General features: G+C 36.8%; 2 protein-coding genes across 2 annotated transcripts; both read right to left on the bottom strand.

Annotated features, from left to right (window-relative positions):
- Positions 1–13,557: 13,557 nt before the first annotated feature.
- On the bottom strand, positions 13,558–14,813 carry LOC126656954 (uncharacterized). The gene is made up of 2 exons (XM_050351579.1): positions 14,320–14,813; positions 13,558–14,242 (listed from the first exon to the last, which is right to left on the bottom strand). The coding sequence occupies exons 1-2, from the start codon at positions 14,811–14,813 to the stop codon at positions 13,558–13,560; spliced, it is 1,179 nt and encodes a 392-aa protein (XP_050207536.1).
- A 2,582-nt stretch (positions 14,814–17,395) lies between these two features.
- On the bottom strand, positions 17,396–18,085 carry LOC126656952 (uncharacterized). The gene has a single exon (XM_050351578.1). It carries the CDS (start codon positions 18,083–18,085, stop codon positions 17,396–17,398), a length of 690 nt encoding a protein of 229 aa, XP_050207535.1.
- Between the last annotated feature and the right edge of the window lie 4,645 nt (positions 18,086–22,730).

The raw sequence follows: 22,730 nt of genomic DNA, 5'->3' as shown, positions 1-22,730 counted from the left end.
ATCGCTAAAAAGGCGAAAGGTTTGGATTTATTTCATAACGTTTGTAAACGATTGGCTTAAATCGCTAAAAAGGGGAATTTTTTTGGATTTGTTTCGTAATGTTTTAAGCATTTGGATTGATTTCGTAACGTTTTAAACGTTAAGCTTAAATCGCTAAAAAGGTGAAACGTTTGGATTTGTTTTGTACATTTGTAAACGTTTGGCTTAAATCGATGAAAAGGTGAAACGTTTTAATTTGTTTTGTAACGTTTTAAACATTTGGCATAAATCGCTAAAAAAGTGAAACGTTTGGATTTGTCTTGGAACGTTTGGCTTAAATTGCTAAAAAGGTAAACATTAGGATTTATTTCATAACATTTTAAACGTTTTGCTTAAATCGCTAAAAAGGGGAAACATTTGGATTTTTTTCGTAACATTTGTAATTGTTTGCCTTAACTTTCTAAAAATGTGAAATGTTTGGATTTGTTTCATAACGTTTGTAAACGTTTAACTTTAATAGCTAAAAAGGCGAAACGTTTGGATATATTTCGTAACGTTTGTAAACGTTTGGCTTAAATCGCTAAAAAGGGGGAAACATTTAGATTTGTTTCGTAATGTCTTATACATTTGGATTGGTTTGGTAACGTTTAAAACGTTTGGCTTAAATCACTAAAAAGGTGAAACGTTTGGATCTATTTCGTAACATTTGTAAACGTGTGGATTAAATCGATAGAAAGGTGAAACGTTTGGATTTGTTTTGCTACGTTTTAAACTTTTGGATTGGTTTCGTAACGTTTTAAACGTTTGGCTTAAATCTCTAAAAAGACGAAACGTTTGGATTTGTTTTGAAACGTTTGGCTTAAATAGCTAAAAAGGTAAACATTAGGATTTTTTCGTAACGTTTTAAACATTTGGCTTAAATCGCTATAAAGGTGAAACGTTAGGATTTGTTTCCTAATGTTTTAAACGTTTCGCTTAATTCGCTTAAAAGGTGACACGTTGGGACTTGTTTTGTAACGTTTTAAATGTTTGGATTGGTTTCTAATGTTTTAAATGTTTGGCTTGAATCGTGATAAAGGTGAAACGTTAGGATTTGTTCCGTAACATTTGCAAACGTTTGGCTTAAATCGCTAAAGAGGTGAAACATTTGGATTTGTTTTGTATCGTTTGTAAACATTTGGCTTAATTCGATAAAAAGGTAAAAAGGTTGGATTTGTTTCGTAACGTTTGAAAAATTTTGGATTAAATCGCTAAAAAGGTTAAACGTTTGGATTTAATTCGTAACGTTTTAAAAGTTTAGGTTTGTTTCGTAACATTTTAAATGTTTGGCTTAAATCGCTAAAAAGGTGAAACGTTTGGATTTGTTTTGTAACATTTGTAAACGTTTTGCTTAAATCGCTAAAACGGTGAAACATTTAGATTTGTCTCGTAATGTTTTAAATTTTTGGATATGTTTCACAAGGTTTTAAACATTTGGTTTAAATCGTTAAAAAGGTGAAACGTTTGGATTAATTTCGTAACGTTTGCAAACGTTTGCCTAAATCCCTAAAAAGGTGAATCGTTTGGATTTGTTTCGTAGCGTTTGTTAACGTTTGGCTTAAATCGCTAAAAAGGGGAAATGTTTGGATTTATTTCATAAGGTTTGTAAACGTTTAGCTTAAATCGCTAAAAAGGTAAAACGTTTGGATTTGTTTCGAAATATTTGTAAACGTTTGCCTTAACTGGCTAATAATGTGAAACGTTTGGATTTCTTTCATAATGTTTATAAACATTTGGCTTAAATCGCTAAAAAGGCGAAAGGTTTGAATTTATTTCGTAACGTTTGTAAACGATTGGCTTAAATCGCTAAAAAGGAGAAAAGTTTTGGATTTTTTTTCGTAATGTTTTAAACATTTGGATTAGTTTCGCAACGTTTTAAACGTTTAGCTTAATCGATAAAAAGGTGAAACCTTTGGATTTGTTTCGTAACATTTGTAAATGTTTGGCTTAAATCGATAAAAAGGTGAAACGTTTTCATTTGTTTTGTAACGTTTGAAACGTTTGGATTAGTTTCTTAATGTTTTAAACATTTGGCATATATCGCTAAAAAAGTGAAACGTTTGGATTTGTTTTGAAACGTTTGGCTTAAATTGCTAAAAAGGTAAACGTTAGGATTTATTTCGTAACATTTTAAACGTTTTGCTTAAATCGCTAAAAAGGTGAAACGTTTGGATTTGTTTTGTAACATTTGTAAACGTTTGGCTTAAATCGCTAAAACGGTGAAAAATTTGGATTTGTCTCGTAATGTTTTAAATGTTTGGATTTGTTTCATAAGGTTTTAAACATTTGGTTCAAATCGTTAAAAATGTGAAATGTTTGGATTGGTTTCGTAACGTCTGCAAACGTTTGGCCTAAATCGCTAAAGAGGTGAATCGTTTGGATTTGTTTCGTAACGTTTGTTAACGTTTGGCTTAAATCGCTAAAAAGGGGAAATGTTTGGATTTGTTTCGTAACGTTTGTAAAAGTTTAGCTTAAATCGCTAAAAATGTGAAACATTTGAATTTGTTTCGTAACGTTTTAAATGTTTGGCTTAAATCGCTAAAAAGGTGAAACATTTTGATTTGTTTCGTAACGTTTGTAAACGTTTGGCATAAATTGCTAAAAAGGTGAAACGTTTGAATTTGTTTCGAAACGTTTTAATCGTTTGTCTTAAATCGCTAAAGTGGTTGAACGCTAGGATTTGTTTTGTATCATTTTAAATGTTTGGACTGGTTTCCTAACATTTTAAACGTTTGGCTTTCACTAAAAGGTAAAACGTTTCGATTTGTTTCGTAATGTTTTTAAACGTTAGGCTTAAATTGCAAAAAATGTAAAATGTTTGGATTTGTTTCGCAACGCTTTAAACATTTGGATTGGTTTCATAACATTTAAAATGTTTGGCTTAAATCGTTAAAAAGGTGAAACGTTTGGATTTATTTCGTAAAATATGTAAACGTTTGGCTTAAATCGCTAAAATGGGGAAACCTTTGGATTTGTTTCGTAACGTTTTAAACGTTTGGCTTAAATCGCCAAAAAGGTGCAACGTTTTAATTTGTAACATTTGTAAACGTTTGGCTTAAATCGCTAAAAAGGTGAACGCTTGGATTTGTTTCGAAACGTTTTAAACGTTTGCCTTAAATCGCTAAAATGGTTCAATGTTAGGATTTGTTTCGTAATATTTTAAACGTTTGGATTTGTTTCGTTACGTTTGGCTAATATCACTAAAAAGGTTAAACATTTGGATTTTTTTGGTAAAGTATTTAATGTTTGGATTGGATATGTAACGTTTTAAGCGTTTGGCTTATATTCCTAAAAGGTGAAACATTTGGATTTGTTTCGTAATGTTTGTAAACGTTAGGCTTAAATCGCTAAAAAGGTGAAATATTTTTATTTGTTTTGTAATGTTTTAAACGTTTCAATTTGTTTCGTAAAGTTTTAAATGTTTGGATTGGTTTCGTAACATTTTATACGTTTGGCTTAAATAGCTAAAAAGGTGAAACGTTTGGCTTAAATCGCTAAAAAGGGGAAAGGTTTGGATTTGTTTCGTAACGTTTTAAACGTTTGTCTTAAATCGCTAAAATGGTTAAATGCTAGGATTTCTTTCGCAACATATTAACCATTTGGACTTGTTTCGTAACGTTTGTAAACGATTGGCTTAAATCGCTAAAAAGGAGAAAAGTTTTGGATTTTTTTTCGTAATGTTTTAAACATTTGGATTAGTTTCGCAACGTTTTAAACGTTTAGCTTAATCGATAAAAAGGTGAAACCTTTGGATTTGTTTCGTAACATTTGTAAATGTTTGGCTTAAATCGATAAAAAGGTGAAACGTTTTCATTTGTTTTGTAACGTTTGAAACGTTTGGATTAGTTTCTTAATGTTTTAAACATTTGGCATATATCGCTAAAAAAGTGAAACGTTTGGATTTGTTTTGAAACGTTTGGCTTAAATTGCTAAAAAGGTAAACGTTAGGATTTATTTCGTAACATTTTAAACGTTTTGCTTAAATCGCTAAAAAGGTGAAACGTTTGGATTTGTTTTGTAACATTTGTAAACGTTTGGCTTAAATCGCTAAAACGGTGAAAAATTTGGATTTGTCTCGTAATGTTTTAAATGTTTGGATTTGTTTCATAAGGTTTTAAACATTTGGTTCAAATCGTTAAAAATGTGAAATGTTTGGATTGGTTTCGTAACGTCTGCAAACGTTTGGCCTAAATCGCTAAAGAGGTGAATCGTTTGGATTTGTTTCGTAACGTTTGTTAACGTTTGGCTTAAATCGCTAAAAAGGGGAAATGTTTGGATTTGTTTCGTAACGTTTGTAAAAGTTTAGCTTAAATCGCTAAAAATGTGAAACATTTGAATTTGTTTCGTAACGTTTTAAATGTTTGGCTTAAATCGCTAAAAAGGTGAAACATTTTGATTTGTTTCGTAACGTTTGTAAACGTTTGGCATAAATTGCTAAAAAGGTGAAACGTTTGAATTTGTTTCGAAACGTTTTAATCGTTTGTCTTAAATCGCTAAAGTGGTTGAACGCTAGGATTTGTTTTGTATCATTTTAAATGTTTGGACTGGTTTCCTAACATTTTAAACGTTTGGCTTTCACTAAAAGGTAAAACGTTTCGATTTGTTTCGTAATGTTTTTAAACGTTAGGCTTAAATTGCAAAAAATGTAAAATGTTTGGATTTGTTTCGCAACGCTTTAAACATTTGGATTGGTTTCATAACATTTAAAATGTTTGGCTTAAATCGTTAAAAAGGTGAAACGTTTGGATTTATTTCGTAAAATATGTAAACGTTTGGCTTAAATCGCTAAAATGGGGAAACCTTTGGATTTGTTTCGTAACGTTTTAAACGTTTGGCTTAAATCGCCAAAAAGGTGCAACGTTTTAATTTGTAACATTTGTAAACGTTTGGCTTAAATCGCTAAAAAGGTGAACGCTTGGATTTGTTTCGAAACGTTTTAAACGTTTGCCTTAAATCGCTAAAATGGTTCAATGTTAGGATTTGTTTCGTAATATTTTAAACGTTTGGATTTGTTTCGTTACGTTTGGCTAATATCACTAAAAAGGTTAAACATTTGGATTTTTTTGGTAAAGTATTTAATGTTTGGATTGGATATGTAACGTTTTAAGCGTTTGGCTTATATTCCTAAAAGGTGAAACATTTGGATTTGTTTCGTAATGTTTGTAAACGTTAGGCTTAAATCGCTAAAAAGGTGAAATATTTTTATTTGTTTTGTAATGTTTTAAACGTTTCAATTTGTTTCGTAAAGTTTTAAATGTTTGGATTGGTTTCGTAACATTTTATACGTTTGGCTTAAATAGCTAAAAAGGTGAAACGTTTGGCTTAAATCGCTAAAAAGGGGAAAGGTTTGGATTTGTTTCGTAACGTTTTAAACGTTTGTCTTAAATCGCTAAAATGGTTAAATGCTAGGATTTCTTTCGCAACATATTAACCATTTGGACTTGTTTCGTAACGTTTTAAACGTTTGGCTTAAATCGCTAAAAGGTAAAACATTTGGATTTGTTTCATAATGTTTTTAAGCGTTAGATTTAAATCGCTAAAAATGTGAAATGTTTGGATTTGTTTCGTAATGTTTTAAATATTTTGATTGGTTTCGTAACGTTTAAAACATTTGGCTTATATAGTTATAATGGTGAACCGTTTGGATTAGTTTCGTAATGTTTGTAAACGTTTGGCTTAAATCACTAAAGTAGGGAAATATTTGTATTTGTTTCGTGATGTTTGTAAACGTTAGGCTTATATCGCCAAAAAGGTAAAACATTTGTATTTTTTCGTAACGTTTTAAACGTTTGGATTGTTTTCGTAGCGTTCTAAACGTTTTGCTTAAATTGCTAAAAAGGGGAAACGTTTGGATTTGTTTCGTATGATTTGTAAACGTTTGCCTTAAATTTCTAAAAATGTAAAACGTTTGGATTTCTTTCATAACGTTTGTAAATGTTTGACTTTAATCGCTAAAAAGGCGAAACGTTTGAATATATTTTGTAACGTTTTTGGCTTCAATCGCTAAAATGGGGGAAACGTTTAGATTTGTTTCGTAACGTTTTATACATTTGGATTGGTTTGGTAACGTTTAAAACGTTTGGCTTAAATCGCTAAAAAGGTGAAACGTTTGGATCTATTTCCTAACTTTGTAAACGTTTTGCTTAAATCAATAAAAAGGTGAAACAATTGGATTTGTTTTGTAACGTTTTAAACATTTGGATTGGTTTCGTAATGTTTTAAACGTTTGTCTTAAACCGCTAAAAAGTGAAACGTTTGGATTTGTTTTGAAACATTTTGCTTAAATAGCTAAAAAGGTAAACGTTAGGATTTACTCGTAATGTTTTAAACATTTGGTTTAAATCACTAAAAAGTTGAAACGTTAGGATTTGTTTCGCAATGTATTAAACGTTTGGCTTAAATCGCTTAAAAGGTGAAACACTAGGATTTGTTTCGTAGCGTTTTTAATGTTTTGATTGGTTTCGTAATGTTTTAAATGTTTAAATTAAATCGCGAGAAAGGTGAAACATTAGAATTTGTTTCGTAACGTTTGCAAACGTTTGGCTTAAATTGCTATAAAGTGGAAATGTTTGGATTTGTTTCGTAATGTTTGTAAACTTTTGGCTTAAATCGCTAAAAAGGTCAAACGTTTGGATTTAATTCAAAACGTTTTAAAAGTTTAGGTTGGTTTCGTAACATTTTAAATGTTTGGCTTAAATCGCTAAAAGGGTGAAACTTTTAGATTTGTTTTGTAAAATTTGTAAACGTTTGGCTTAAATCGCTAAAACGGTGAAAAATTTGGATTTGTCTCGTAATGTTTTAAATGTTTGGATTTGTTTCATAAGGTTTTAAACATTTGGTTCAAATCGTTAAAAAGGTGAAATGTTTGGATTGGTTTCATAACGTCTGCAAACGTTTGGCCTAAATCGCTAAAAAGATGAAACGTTTGGATTTGTTTCGTAACGTTTGTTAACGTTTGGCTTAAATCGCTAAAAAGGGGAAATGTTTGGATTTATTTCGTAACGTTTGTAAAAGTTTAGCTTAAATCGCTAAAAATGTGAAATATTTGGATTTGTTTCGTAACGTTTTAAATGTTTGGCTTAAATCGCTAAAAAGGTGAAACATTTTGATTTGTTTCGCAATGTTTGTAAACGTTTGACATAAATTGCTAAAAAGGTGAAACGTTTAAATTTGTTTCGAAACGTTTTAATCGTTTGTCTTAAATCGCTAAAATGGTTAAACGCTAGGATTTGTTTTGTAACATTTTAAACGTTTGGACTGGTTTCGTAACGTTTTAAACGTTTGGCTTAAATCACTAAAATGTAAAACGTTTCGATTTGTTTCGTAATGTTTTTAAACGTTAGGCTTAAATTGCGAAAAATGTAAAATGTTTGGATTTGTTTCGCAACGCTTTAAACATTTGGATTGGTTTCATAACATTTAAAATGTTTGGCTTAAATCATTAAAAAGGTAAAACGTTTGGATTTATTTCGTAAAATATGTAAACATTTGGCTTAAATCGCTAAAATGGGGAAACCTTTGGATTTGTTTCGTAACGTTTTAAACGTTTGGCTTAAATCGCCAAAAAGGTGCAACGTTTTAATTTGTAACATTTGTAAACGTTTGGCTTAAATCGCTAAAAAGGTGAACGCTTGGATTTGTTTTGAAACGTTTTAAACGTTTGCCTTAAATCGCTAAAATGGTTAAATGTTAGGATTTGTTTCGTAATATTTTAAACGTTTGGATTTGTTTCGTTACGTTTGGCCTATATCACTAAAAAGGTGAAACATTTGGATTTGTTTCGTAAAGTTTTTAACGTTTGGATTTGATATGTAACGTTTTAAGCGTTTGGCTTATATTCCTAAAAGGTGAAACATTTGGATTTGTTTCGTAATGTTTGTAAACGTTAGGCTTAAATCGCTAAAAAGGTGAAATGTTTTGATTTGTTTTGTAATGTTTTAAACGTTTTGTTTCGTAAAGTTTTAAATGTTTGGATTGGTTTCGTAACATTTTATACGTTTGGCTTAAATAGCTAAAAAGGTGAAACGTTTGGATTTGTTTCGTAACGTTTGTAAACGTTTGGCTTAAATCGCTAAAAAGGGGGAAAGGTTTGGATTTGTTTCGTAACGTTTTAAACGTTTGTCTTAAATCGCTAAAATGGTTAAATGTTAGGATTTCTTTCGCAACATATTAACCATTTGGACTGGTTTCGTAACGTTTTAAAAGTTTGGCTAAAATCGCTAAAAGGTAAAACATTTGGATTTGTTTCGTAATGTTTTTAAACGTTAGGCTTAAATCGTTAAAAATGTGAAATGTTTGGATTTGTTTCGTAATGTTTTAAATATTTTGATTGGTTTCGTAACGTTTAAAACGTTTGGCTTATATAGTTAAAATGGTGAACCATTTGGATTAGTTTCGTAATGTTTGTAAGCGTTTGGCTTAAATCGCTAAAGTAGGGAAATATTTGTATTTGTTTGGTGACGTTTGTAAACGTTAGGCTTATATCGCCAAAAAGGTAAAACATTTGTATTTTTTTCGTAACGTTTTAAACGTTTAGATTGTTTTCGTAACGTTCTAAACGTTTTGCTTAAATCGCTAAAAAGGGAAAACGTTTGGATTTGTTTCGTATGATTTGTAAACGTTTGCCTTAACTTTCTAAAAATGTAAAACGTTTGGATTTCTTTCATAACGTTTGTAAATGTTTGACTTTAATCGCTAAAAAGGCGAAACGTTTGAATATAATTTGTAACGTTTTTGGCTTCAATCGCTAAAATGGGGGAAACATTTAGATTTGTTTCGTAACGTTTTATACATTTGGATTTGTTTGGAAACGTTTAAAACGTCTGGCTTAAATCGCTAAAAAGGTGAAACGTTTGGATCTATTTCCTAACATTTGTAAACGTTTTGCTTAAATTAATAAAAAGGTGAAACATTTAGATTTGTTTTGTAACGTTTTAAACATTTGGATTGGTTTCGTAATGTTTTAAACGTTTAGCTTAAATCGCTAAAAAGTGAAACATTTGGATTTGTTTTAAAACATTTTGCTTAAATAGCTAAAAAGGTAAACGTTAGGATTTATTCGTAATGTTTTAAACATTTGGCTTAAATCCCTAAAAAGGTGAAACATTAGGATTTGTTTCGCAATGTATTAAACGTTTGGCTTAAATCGCTTAAAAGGTGTGATACAGGTCGAACTACGAAGGTCGCCCGTACTGTTTTCCTGCACCAGTAACAAATGTAAGCTCAAAGGACCTCAAGCTGATTCAGCCTGGAAGCCACTCCGATGCTTAAGTTAATAAGGGTTTTCTGGTAAGTAAATGAGTATTTATGTGTTTAAGTCTAATTTGTGCGTACCTCTCTTAGCATCCCATGGCTTCCTTTTATAATGAGTTTATGGCGGTTGTTATCTGGTAGTTCGTGGGTTTGTCCCACGATCTTTAATAATGGTTAAGGCACGTTTCCCGATTATCTCGGGTAGTGGGTGTTTAGAGAACGGAGTGGATGAGCTCGGTTTGATAACTGACCGGGAGGAGTCTGATTAAGATTGATATGGGCGATGGAAGGTTCAGAGACTCATCGGGCGAGCATAGCATTTTCTAGGCGATGCTTGGAGTTCGGATATTCTTAGGTCGGTATCAGATGTCCCCCCCCCCCCTTATAATCTTGCTAAGTCAAAGACTTGAAGCGCCAATTTTCAAAATTCAAATTCCCGGAATTTTCGAAACGATTTGAATTTCTAACGTTTTCTTCAACGGTTACGAATTTTAAGCGTCTTTTGGCATATAAAAGAATGCGACCCTTGGGTTTTTTCATTAATTGATTAATTGTTTCGAGGAGTTGCCTGCTACTGGGTACTTGAGTGCCCTATTTCTGACTTGACATATAAAAGAGGTATTATTTTCTAATATTAGTTTTTCACTCTTGCTTTCCTTTTCCTTTCTTCATCAGTCTAATTCTTTGTTTTCGTTGATCATCTTTTCCAGCCAGGCCTTCTTCAAGTTATATAGTGCTAGACTTTCTTCTCTCATCAGTATGTAACTTAGTTCTTTTTGCTTGTCTTCTTTTATTCCTTCTTCTCTTTATTTTCTGTTCCAGACTTCAGTTAGTTTTTTTAGGATGTCTCCTTCCAAGATTTCTTTGTCTACTTCTTCTTCTTCTTCTTCTTCTTCTTCTGAGAGTTCTTCTAGCGATTCCTCTTATCCTGCTCCTCTTGCAACCCTGGTGGACTTGGTTTCTGATGAGGAAGGGTTATCCCAAAAGGTGGTTCCGGACAGTGAGGAGGGTGTGTCCGCCGTGGAGGATATTGACACGTTATTGGGGGTTAATAACAGAGAACCGGAAGGCGAGGTTCCTTTAGAAGGTGATGATGGTGATGATGGCGATGATGGCGAGATGGGCGATGATGAAGAGGATGAGGAGGATTTCGTTTTCAAAAAACGTAAAGCATCTTCTGGGACGTCCTCTAGCAAGAAAAAGCCTTTGTCTGAATGGACCATCGACCTGGGTCAAAGCGCCCTTGTATGGATTAGGGCGAGGTATGAGATTCCCTCTTCTATCGGGCTTCAGATTCCGTCTGAAGGTTCTGCTGTTGACCAGATCCTAGATGATGACGAACAGTTGATCTTTATTGAAGATTTTGAGGCGGGCTTAAGGCTACCACTTGATGGCTTCACATAGATGGTGTTTGACCATTTTAAGATCCCCTTAGGTCAACTTCATCCGAACTCCCATCGCCATCTGACAGGGATTTTCATTTTTGGGCTCCATTTGAAGAGGCAGGTCGGTTATGAGATCGTTCAGTCGATCTATTCTCTTGGAAGGAATGAAAGTGATGAGTTCTTCTACTTACAACCTGGCCGATCTCCCTTTAGTGGTCTTCCCAATTCTTTGAAGCAGTGGAAAGGTTCCTTTGTTATTGCCAAGAAGGAAGGGGGTTGAGGCTCCATTCCAAACGTATTTTTGGAAGGGCCCAGGAAGTTGGACAAGGCGAAGTTGAGTGAGGCTGATCAGGAGACGTTGCTTCTGCTTCGAGGTCGTGCTAAGGTGCATGTGGTGAATTTGATTGACTCCTATTTCGGCTGGGATCAGGGTGTTGCTTCCAAGAAAAGTAAGAGAGTAAAGGGTGAAAAGAGGGGGAAGAGGAAGAAGAAGAATAATGATAAACAGGAGACTTCGCCTAGTTGTGAAGACGAGTTCCCTGATGGAGGCGAACCACCTCTTTCTTCTCCCCTTAATATTTCTTCTACGCCTCTTAGTTCTTCTGGTACCTTGTTTGTACCATGAAGCTTTTATTTTCTTTAAGTTCTGATTTTTATTTTCTGATCTTTGTTTATTTTCTTGGAATTCTCAGTGCCGAATTTTAAGGAACTTCAACAGAAGGTTATGGAGGATAGAATAGCTCGCCGGGAGAAAGAGACTCGAGAGAGGGAGGCTCTTGCCCAGGCTGTCTCTACAAAATCCTCCGAGGTTAGGAGAGAGCCTGTCAAGAAAGTGGGCGACGCTCCTTCCAAGACCGGAGATAAACCACCTTCTTCCCAGAAGGATGATGGCTCCGCCCCGAATCCTCCTACTTCATCCAGGGTGGTGCTCCCTGGTTTCAAAATTAAGGAGCCTGCCATGAACGCTCCTCCTCCTGCTGTTCCCTCTTATACGGGTAAGGGGAAGAATAAAATGGAGGTTCCCCCAAAGGAGAAGCAGCCCAAGTCCATTCCTCCTCCTCAAGGTGTTTTGACTGCTTCTTCAGGCTCGAAGAGGCCAGCTCCTTCTTCTGGGGGCGAGGATGCTGCTGAGGAAGGTCCCTCGATGAAGAAGCCTCGGAGGGATGTTATGGTGACTCAGGTCGACCTGCTCCTCCAGAAATATGGGGTGGAGGCAACCAGCCGTTGTCCTGCTGTTGCTGCTGACATCTTTAGGGGTTCTTGCTGCCCTTTTGATGTCGATTATTATTTGAAGAGGCCGGAAAACGTGCTGATCGACGACTGTTTTACTGGCCTGCTGAGGGTGATTATTTCCTTCTCTCTCTTTTTCCTTTATTATTATTATTATTATTATATATATATATATATATATATATATATATATGTATATATATTTTGACTTCACTTTTATTTTGTTGTTAGACTGCCTTCGCCCTCCGTCCATATCGTTCAAACCGTCTGAATGACGGCGAGATGCAAGTGAAGATAAAGACGGAGTATAAGATTTTGAAGGGAAAGTATGACTCCATACTGAGCATGGCGGATGCGCCCTCAAGCAGACATCTCTTCGTGCTGATGTGGAGAGGTTATCCAAAGAGAGGGAGGATGCCATTAAACAGAAGCAGGCGCTAACAGAAGAGGTCGCCCGCCTAAAGAAAGAAAACACTAGTTTGGCGGCGGAGGTGGTGGTGAAGGGGGCTGATTATAATGATCTGAAAAAGGATTTCGACACCACCGTCTTGGCTCTTACTGAGAAGGTGTCTGTTGCTGAGAGGAAGTTTTACTTAAAGCGAGGCAGACTGGCTCGTGAGAAGGAGAGGCGTCGCCGAAATACAGCCCAGCTTGTTAATGACCTGACTGTCTTCACTGAAGCTATCGTGGGCACATATTTAGAGCGTCATCCTGAGGGTGATACTGATTTTTTGTATGGCTTTCCCTCCGGGGTCAACAGTGAAAGTGAGACAGACTCTCCTGAAGACTTGTTTGTCTCCTTCAAGTCTGAAAAGAGTGAAAGTGCTGCGGAGGTCGCCGAGCAGTCTGCCAAAGTGGCCGGTGATAATGCCAAGGTTGGCGAGAAGCCACTTGTTCCTGGCTTGGGGGGAAGTCCTGAGGAGAAGGACTTTGGCTTGATTATTTCTTCCGAGCGCCCTTTTGCTGCTCTGGAGTTGTTGGATCGGCCCTCTGATTTAGAATCCATTCTTCCTGGGGCCGACCCTCTTAGTCTTGCCGATGTCCCTTCTCCTACCCGTTCTGGCAACATTGTTATTGATGCTTCTTCTTCCGCCAGGCGGAGTTCGCAGGAGGGATTATCTGACCCAGCTGCTTCTGAAGGGGATAAGGAGGCTATCCCGGAGAAGATCGAGCAGGAGATTAAACTTTAGCCCCCCCCCCTTTTCTTTGTTTTCTGTTAGTACTGTGTACATGTATATTTTTTTTTTGCATATGAATTTTTATTTTTCCTTGTAATCTTCTGGAGGCCGTATTTTACCCTCTTTTTAATATATATATATTTTTCTTCTTATGATTTCTTTATTTTGGGCGATCTTCATTTAGATCGCGTGTTTTTGTTGTTTCCTTTGTGGGGTTGAACTAGTCAGTTCTCCTTTTTGGAAATATTTTAAATAAACAATAATTATAGCGGAGAGACAGTATCTGTGAATCTTCCTTGTCCGAGTAAGGGTAAATTAAAATACTTGGAGAAATTCGAATACAATACTGTGATGAAATATCACTTGGAGGAATTTAAATACAATACTGTGATGAAATATCACTTGGAGGAATTTAAATGCATACATAGTAATTCTTTAAGAAACTGAAATTGAGGAAATAATAGCTACTCATGCTGAGTGGTGAACTATTGTTGCTAAATTTTCCTTAGGTTGTTGGCGTTCCATGTCCTTGGTATGATTCTTCCCATAGAGTTCGTGAGTTTGAATGTTCCTTCCTTAATGACCTCGCTGATGGTGTAAGGTCCTTCCCAGTTTGGTTGCAGCTTTCCACTCCCTGCTTCTCCTTTTTTGACTTCGGTCTTTCTCATGACGAGATCGCCTAATTTGAACTTTCTTTTCTTCACATGGCTGTTGAAATGTTTGGCCATTTTTTGTCTGTAGGCTTCCATTCTGATATCTGATATGTTGATTTTTTCGACCAAGAGGTCCAATTTGTTCCTGAGTTCTGCTTCGTTTTCTTCTAAGTTCAGCTGGTTGTCTTCTGTCCTTGGTGTGGGTGCGCCAATCTCTACAGGAATTACATCCTCCGTTCCATAAGCTAGGGCGAATGGAGTTTCGCCCGTTGATTCTCTAGGGGTGGTACGGTAGTTCCATAGGACGTTGTAGAGTTCTTCTACCCATCTTCCTTTGTATTCGTCTAGTCTTCTTTTTAGTCCGGCCAATAGAATTCTGTTGGCCACTTCGGTTTGCCCATTTGATTGTGGATGGTAAACCGAGGTGAACCTTAGATCGATCTGATATTCTGCACAGAACTTTCTGAATTTCACTGAGTCAAACTGCTTTCCATTGTCTGTGATCAGCACCTTCGGTATTCCAAACCTGCACAAGATAGATCTGAAAAAAAGTTAGTTATTCGTTGTTGGGTGATTTTTGCCAGTGGTTCTGCTTCTATCCACTTAGTGAAGTGGTCGATCGCCACTACTAGGAACTTTCTCTGTCCTATGGCCAGAGGGAGAGGTCCCAGGATATCCATTCCCCACTGGGCGAAGGGCCATGCACTGCCGATTGGTTTCATTTCTGAAGCTTGTTTTCTAGGTACCAAAGCATGTTGTTGGCAAGGCCAGCATCCTCTTACCAGTGTTGTAGCTTGCTCTTTCATCATAGGCCAATAGTAGCCTTGTAATAGGGCTTTCCTGACCAGAGTTGACGCTCCATCATGTGCTCCGCAGGTCCCCTCGTGTAGTTCCTTCATGATGTACTCTCCTTCTTCTTTGTTAACACACCTCAGCCAGGGATGGGTGAATGACCGTTTGTATAGCTGGCCATTGTATATTCCGAACTTGGATGATAGTATCACTATCCTTTTGGCTTCCTTTCTGTCCTCAGGGAGTATTCCATCAGCTAAATACGCCGTGAGGGGAGTCATCCAGGTTTCTTCTCCTTCCACCATTAGTACTTCGCCTTCTTCAATTTCCTCTTGGAAGTTGGGTTGTCATTTGATCTTGTGAGGGATGTTTTTCATTGAATCGTAATTTCTTGTTGCGGCCCACTTTTCCAATTCGTCTGACCTTCCATTCATTGCTCTAGGTATTTGCTGTAACGACCAAGATCGCCCATTGTTGACGAAGAAGGTTTTGGCTTGCTTGGCGTATTTCTTCAGTGTAGCTTCTTTTACTTCGAAGTTCCCTGAGACTTGGTTCACGACCAGTTGTGAGTCGCTGTAGATCTGGGCTTCGGAGATATTGAGTTCTTCACACAACTGTAATCCTGTTATTAGCGCCTCATATTCCGCCACATTGTTGGAAGCTGGAAATTCGAGTCTTGCTGAGTATTCCATTTGGACTCTCCCTGGTCCTTTAAGTACGACACCGATTCCTGCTCCTTCTCCACAAACTGCTCCATCAACGTGTATTTCCTAGGGAGTCGCTTTGTTTTCCATTGGTTCCGTAAATGTTAATTCTGCGAAGAAGTCGGCCAGTGCTTGAGCCTTTAAGGCTTTCCGGGCTTCATAGATAACGCCCAAGCTTCCTATCTTGACAGCCCATTCCGCTATACGTCCACGTGTTTCCGCCTTCTGGAGGATTTTTCGTAATGGTTGGTCGGTCTGTACAATAACTTGGTGTCCTTCGAAGTAATGTCGGAGTTTAATTGTGGCGGTGTATACACATAACGCCAGTTTCTCCAAGGCATCCCTGAGCACCTTGCTGATGTAGTAGATCGGGTATTGTTCTCCTTCTTTCTCCGATACCAGTACTCCTGCTATTGTTTCGTCAGAACAAGAGATGTATAAATATAACACGTCGCCTGGATCTGGTCTCGCCAAGAGTGGGGCTGACAAGAGGAAGCTTTTCAATTCCTCAAACGCCGTCTGGCATTCTTCCGTCCATGTGAAGTTCTTGATCTGCTTCAGCGTCTTAAAGAAAGGTAAGCATCGCTTTGCCGAGTAGGACATGAATCGACCTAGGTCCGTGATCCGGCCATTGAGTTTCTGGACTTCGTGTATGCTCCGAGGCGGTGTCATTTTTAGAACTGCTTCAATTTTGTCTGGGTTGGCTTCGATCCCATACTGAGAGACCATGTATCCCAAAAACTTGCCCGCTGGTACTCAGAATACACACTTCTCCGGATTTAGCTTTAATTGGTATCTTTTCAGTGTCTCTAGGACTATCTTCACATCTGCTGGATGGTCTTCAGTCCTGACGCTCTTAACAATCATGTCATCCACATAAACGTCCATGTGTTTTCCGATCTAATCTCTGAACATGGAGTTCACCAGCCGCTGATATGTGGCTCCTGCATTTTTTAAGCCGAATGGCATCATCTTATAACAAAATAACCCCTGGTCTGTTACAAAAGCCGTTTTTTCCTGGTCTTCTGATGCCATGGGTATTTGATGGTATCCTGCTTTGGCATCTAGGAACGCATATAGGGCATGGCCTGCTGTGGAGTCCACTAATTGATCGATGTTTGGCAGCGGGAAGCTATCTTTGGGACATGCCTTGTTCAGATCTGTGAAGTCTACACACATTCAGTAAGTACCATTGGACTTTTTCACCATTACCATGTTTGCCACCCATTTGGGATAATATGCATCTTTGATCACGTTTGCTTCTTTTAACTTAGCGATTTCTTCTGCGATGGCTAGTTGTTTTTCGGGTGAGTGTCTTCTTTTCTTTTGTACTACGGGCTTTGAGTCGGCCGCTATGTTTAACCGATGGCATATGACATCTGGGTTTACTCCGATCAGTTCGTCTGTTGTCCAGGCAAAGGAGTCTCCAAGTGCTTTGAGAGTTTCTGTCAGAGATCGTTTGATTCCTTCTTCTAGCTCGTCTCCCACCACTATCTCTTTTCCTAGGGAAAGCTCTATCTTTGAGGTTCGCCCATAATGCTCCGCCCTCTCTGTCTTTTCTGGAGGTTCCACCGTTAACACTGGAAAAGTTACGTGAACTTTTTTGAGAGCCGTAAAGTATGCCTCTCTGGCTGATTTTTGGCATCCCCTGACTTCCGCATCGCCTTCTCTGGTCGGGATTTTCATCAGTAAGTATCTCATGCAAATGGATGCGCATGTGTCATGCAATAGCGGCCTTCCAAGAATTGCGTTGTAGGCGAAGTCCATATTGACTATCATGAATTCTGCTCGGACTTCTTTATAGAGTTTGCCATCCCCCAGTTGGATATTTATTTCTAATGATCTTTCCACGTGTACAGATTTTCCGCCGAGTCCTACCAGTGGAGTGGATACACGTGTCAAATTTTCCTTTTTTAGTCCGATTCTATCAAACACCTCCATCGTGATCATGTTTACCGAACTTCCTGTGTCTACAAGCATCTGAGATACCTTGAAATTGTTGAGTCGCCCTTTAACTACCAGGGCGTCCTCATGGGGGAGTGATAACCCATGGCTATCGTTTTCTGAAAAAGATATACTTCCGAATTTCTTTACGTCTGGTGCACCTGGGCTGACAGAGTAGACCGTCCTAGCTGCTTTCTTTCTGGTAGTATTGCTGTCTCCTCCGGTTGATCCACCCATTATTACGTTAACCACGTCTGCCGGCTCCGGCCTAGGCCTTCTGGTGGTCTCTTCTTTTCTTTCTTTCTTTCTGCTTCAGCCTCTCTGGCTTCGGTATCCCTTTTCACGAACTGGGAAAGGGACCCCCTCTCTATCAGCTTCTCTATCTCTTCCTTCAGGTGCCAGCATTCGTCTGTGGTGTGGCCGTTATCTCTGTGGAATTCACAGTATTTGCTGTTGTCTCTTTTGCTAGCTGATGCAACATTCATTTTTCTTGGCCACCTGACCTTCTCCCGGTTGTCTTTCACCCAAAATAACACGTTGGTTCTGGTTGTGTTTAGGGGGGTGTATCGCCTATCCTCGTCCGTTTTTCTCTTATTTCTGAAACGGTCGTTACCTTTCTCTCCGAACCTTTTTCCCGTGGGCGATCTATCTCCATTCCTTCTTTCTGAAAATGTTCGTTCTTCTGTCCTTCCGTGTCGGTTCTCTATCTCTCTCTGGCCATCATCCACTCTGATTTGTGTATGTGCGATGGTCATCAGTGTAGTAAATAATTTTGGTGATTTAGCCAACAACTCTTTTCGCAGGTCAGAATTAGTGGTCCCGTTGAGTAACGCTGTATAGGCGATCTCTTGGCTCAGGTCTTCTATTTGCATCGCCTCCTTGTTGAACCTTTCTACATATTTCCTAAGCGTCTCTCCGTCTCTTTGCATGATAGCTAGCAGATCTGTGGACAACTTCTTCTGAGGGATGCATGCTACGAATCTGGCCTGAAATAGTCCTGAGAACTGATTAATGTTAGCACTGATCCTGGCTTTAAGCTTTGGTACCATTCCTGCGCCAAACCTTTTAGGGTAGTAGGAAAAAGCATGCACAACACATGATCTAGGTTTGTCTGAACATTGATTACTGCTTGGAATTTATGCACATGGCTCTTGGGGCAGCCGGTCCCGTCATAGGATTCCAGATTTGGAGGATACTTGAACTTTGCAGGGAACCCGTGAGAGATGATGAAATCTGCAAGGGGTGAGTCACTCCAAAGAGAAATATCTACGTCTTCACATCTTATTCCGAGCCTGCTCATGACTTGACAGACTTTTTCCTCCGGATGTTCTTCTCTATCCTTGGGAGTGTGTTGTTCGTTCATCCAGCGTTCCTCATCCGGGATTGTTATGGGGGCGCTTTGTTTCTTTGCGGAATTTTCTGGCGCCTCTCCTTGCCGTACCGGTTCCTTTCCTTTATCTATGGGTGATGTCGACTTCTGTGCTAATAATTTTGCTGATTCTGGCTCTTGGGACTGTAGCGATACTATCTCTTTGATGTCTTTAAGTAAACTGGTGATCTCTAGGAAAGCTTTGAACATCGCCTGATTGCTGATTGGCTCTTCATTAGGTGTTCCGGTAATCAGAGGTATCGCCTGTCTTATCGCCTGAGGGTCGCTGGTTTCTCCTTCTTCATTGCCTGGGGGAAATAGATTTAAGGCCGGCAGTTCTGTTTCCCCGTCTCCTCTGTTGGTAACTGGTGAGGTATTATCTCCCGGGGGATCCATTCTTGAAATGAAAACTCTGAAAAATATCAATAAGGAACGACGAAACTAATAAGTTCCACACCGCACCAAATGATACAGGTCGAACTACGAAGGTCGCCCGTACTGTTTTCCTGCACAAGTAACAAATGTAAGCTCAAAGAACCTCAGGCTGATTCAGCCTAGAAGCCACTCCGACGCTTAAGTTAATAAGGGTTTTCTGGTAAGTAAATGAGTGTTTATGTGTTTAAGTCTAATTTGTGCGTACCTCTCTTAGCATCACGTGGCTTCCTTTTATAATGAGTTTATGGCGGTTGTTATCTGGTAGTTCGTGGGTTTGTCCCACGATCTTTGATAATGGCTAAGGCACGTTTCCCGATTATTCCGGGTAGTGGGTGTTTAGAGAACGGAGTGGATGAGGTCGGTTTGATAACTGACCGGGAGGAGTCTGATTAAGATTGATATGGGCGATGGAAGGTTCGGAGACTCATCGGGCGAGCATAGCATTTTCTAGGCGATGCTTGGAGTTCGAATATTCTTAGGTCGGTATCAAGGTGAAACACTAGGATTTGTTTCGTAACGTTTTTAATGTTTTGATTGGTTTCATAATGTTTTAAATGTTTAAATTAAATCGCGAGAAAGGTGAAACGTTAGAATTTGTTTCGTAACGTTTGCAAACGTTTGGCTTAAATTGCTATAAAGTGGAAATGTTTGGATTTGTTTCGTAATGTTTTAAACGTAGGCATTGGTTTCGCAACATATTAAATGTTTGGCTTAAATCGCTAAAAAGGTGAAACGTTTGGATTTATTTCGTAACGTTTGTAAACATTTGGCTTAAATCGCCAAAAAGGTAAAATGTTTGAATTTATCCTTAACATTTGTAAACATTTGGCTTAAATCGCTAAAAAGGTGAAACATTTAAATTCGTTTCGTAACGTTTTTACGTTTGGGTCAATTTCATAATGTTTTAAACGTTTGGATTAAATCGCTAAAAATGTGAAACGTTTGGATTTTTTTCGTAACGTTTGTAAACGTTTGGCTTAAATCTCTAAAAAGGTGAAACGTTTGGATTTGCCTCGTAACATTTTAAACGTTATGATTGGTTTTGTAAGGTTTTAAACGTTTGACTTAAATCGCTAAAAAGGTTAAATGTTTGGATTTGTTTCGTAACGTTTGCAAACGTTTGGTCTAAATTGAAAAAGGGGAAACGTTTCGATTTGTTTCATAATGTTTGTAAACGTTTGGCTTTAATTGCTAAAAAGGGGAAACATTTGGATTTGTTTTGTAACGTTTGTAAACTTTTGGCATAAATCGCTAATAAAAGTGAAACGTTTGGATTTGTTTTGTAACGTTTTAAACGTTTCGCTTAAATCGCTAAAAAGGTGAAACATTTTGATTTGTTTCGTAACGTTTGGCATAAATCGCTAAAAAGGTGAAACGTTTGGATTTGTTTCGAAACATTTTAAACGTTTGTCTTAAACCGCAGAAATAGTTAAACGTTAGGACTTTTTTCGTTACATTTTAAACGTTTGGACTGGTTTCGTAACGTTTTAAACGTTTGGCTTAAATTGCTAAAAGGTAAAACGTTTGGATTTGTTTCGTAATGTTTTAAAATGTGAGGCTTTAATTGCTAAAAATATGAAATGTTTGGAGTTGATTCATAACGTTTTAAACATTTGGATTGGTTTCAGAACGTTTAGAAGGTTTGGCTTAAATTATTAAAAAGTTGAAACCTTTCAATTTGTTTCGTAACGTTAGTAATTGTTTGGCTTAAATCGCTAAAATGGTGAAATGTTTTGATTTGTTTCTTAACATTTGTAAACGTTTGGCTTAAATCGCTAAAAAGGTTAAACATTTGGATTTGTTTCGAAATGTTTTAAACGTTTGGATTGGTTTCGAAACGTTTTAAACGTTTTGCTTAAATCGATAAAAAGATGAGACGTTTGGATTTGTTTCAAAACGTTTTATATGTTTGCATTAAATCACTAAAATGGTTAAACGTTAGGATTTTTTTCGTAATGTTTTAAACGTTTGGATTGGTTTAGAAACATTTTAAACGTTTTTCTTAAATCGCTAAAAAGGTGAAACGTTTGGATTTGTTTCGTACGTTTTAAACGTTTGGATTGGTTACGTAACGCTTTAAGCAGTTGGCTTAAATTTCTAAAAGGTGAAGCATTTGGATTGTTTCGTAATGTTTGTGAACGTTAGGCTTAAATCGCTAAAAAGGTTAAATGTTTGGATTTGTTTTGTAATGTTTTAAACATTTGGATTTGTTTCGTAAAGTTTGGATTGGTTTCGTAACATTTTAAACGTTTGACATAAATAGCTAAAAAGGCGAAACGTTTGGATTTGTTTCGTAACATTTGTAAACGTTTGGCTTAAATCGCTAAATAGGTGAAACGTTTGGACTTGTTTCGTAACGTTTTAAACGTTTGGCTTAAATCGCTAAAAAGGTGAAACATTTTGATTTGTTTTGTAATGTTTGTACATGTTTGGCTTAAATCGCTAAAAAGATGAAATGTTTGGATATGTTTCGAAACATTTTAAATGTGTGTCTTAAATCGCTAAAATTGCTAAACGTTAGGATTTGTTTCGTAACATTTTAAACATTTTGGCTGTTTTCATAACGTTTTAAACTTTGGCTTAAATCCCTAAAAGGTAAAACGTTTGGATTTTTTTAATGTTTTTAAACGTTAGGCTTAAATCGCTAAAAATGTGAAATGTTTGGATTTGTTTTGTAACATTTTAAACATTTTGATTAGTTTCGTAACTTTTAAAACATTTGGCTTAAATTGTTAAAATGGTGAAAGGTTTGGATTTGTTTCGTAATGTTTGTAAACGTTTGGCTTAAATCTCTAAAATGGGGAAACGTTTGGATTTATTTTGAAATGCTCGTAAACGTTAGCCTTATATCGCTAAAAAGGTGAAACATTTGGATTTTTTTCGTAACGTTTTAAACGTTTGGATTGGTTTCGTAACATTTTAAATGATTGGCTTAAATTGCTAAAAAGGGGAAACGTTTGGATTTGTTTCGTAACATTTGTAAACGTTTCCCTTAACTTTCTAAAAATGTGAAACATTTGGTTTTGTTTTATAACGTTTGTAAACGTTTAATTTTAATCTCTAAAAAGGCAAAACGTTTGGATTTATTTCGTAACGTTTTTAAACGTTTGGCTTTAATCGCTAAAAATGGGCAACGTTTGGATTTGTTTCGTAACGTTTTAAACATTTAGATTGGTTTCGTAATGTATTAAACGTTTGGCTTAAATCGCTAAAAAGGTGAAACGTTTGGACCAATTTCGTAACATTTGTAAACATTTTTCTTGAATCGATAAAAAGGTGATAGGTTTGGATTTGTTTTGTAACGTTTTAAACGTTTGGATTAGTTTCGTAACGTTTTAAACGTTTGGCTTAAATCGATAAAACGCTGATAGGTTTGGATTTGTTTCGAAACCTATGGCTTATATATCTAAAAAGGTAAACGTTAGGATTTTTTTCGTAAAGATTTAAACATTTGGCTTAAATCACTAAAAAGGTGAAACGTTAGGATTTTTTTTGTAATGTTTTAAACATTTGGCTTAAATCACTTAAAAGGTGAAACGCTAAGATTTTTTTCGTAACGTTTTAAATGTTTTGATTCGTTTTGTAATGTTTTAAATGTTTAAATTAAATCACGAAAAATGTGAAACGTTATGATTTGTTTCGTAATGTTTCCAAAAGTTTGGCTTAAATCGCTATAAAGGGGAAACGTTTGTATTAGTTTCGTAACGTTTTAAATGTATGGATTGGTTTCGTAACATATTAAACGTTTGGCTTAAATCGCTAAAAAGGTG

This window comes from Mercurialis annua, linkage group LG7 (genome assembly GCF_937616625.2).
Source record: "Mercurialis annua linkage group LG7, ddMerAnnu1.2, whole genome shotgun sequence".
Taxonomy (NCBI): domain Eukaryota; kingdom Viridiplantae; phylum Streptophyta; class Magnoliopsida; order Malpighiales; family Euphorbiaceae; genus Mercurialis; species Mercurialis annua.
Note: the sequence above shows the minus strand (reverse complement) of the source record. Positions and strands in the feature narration are given on the sequence as shown.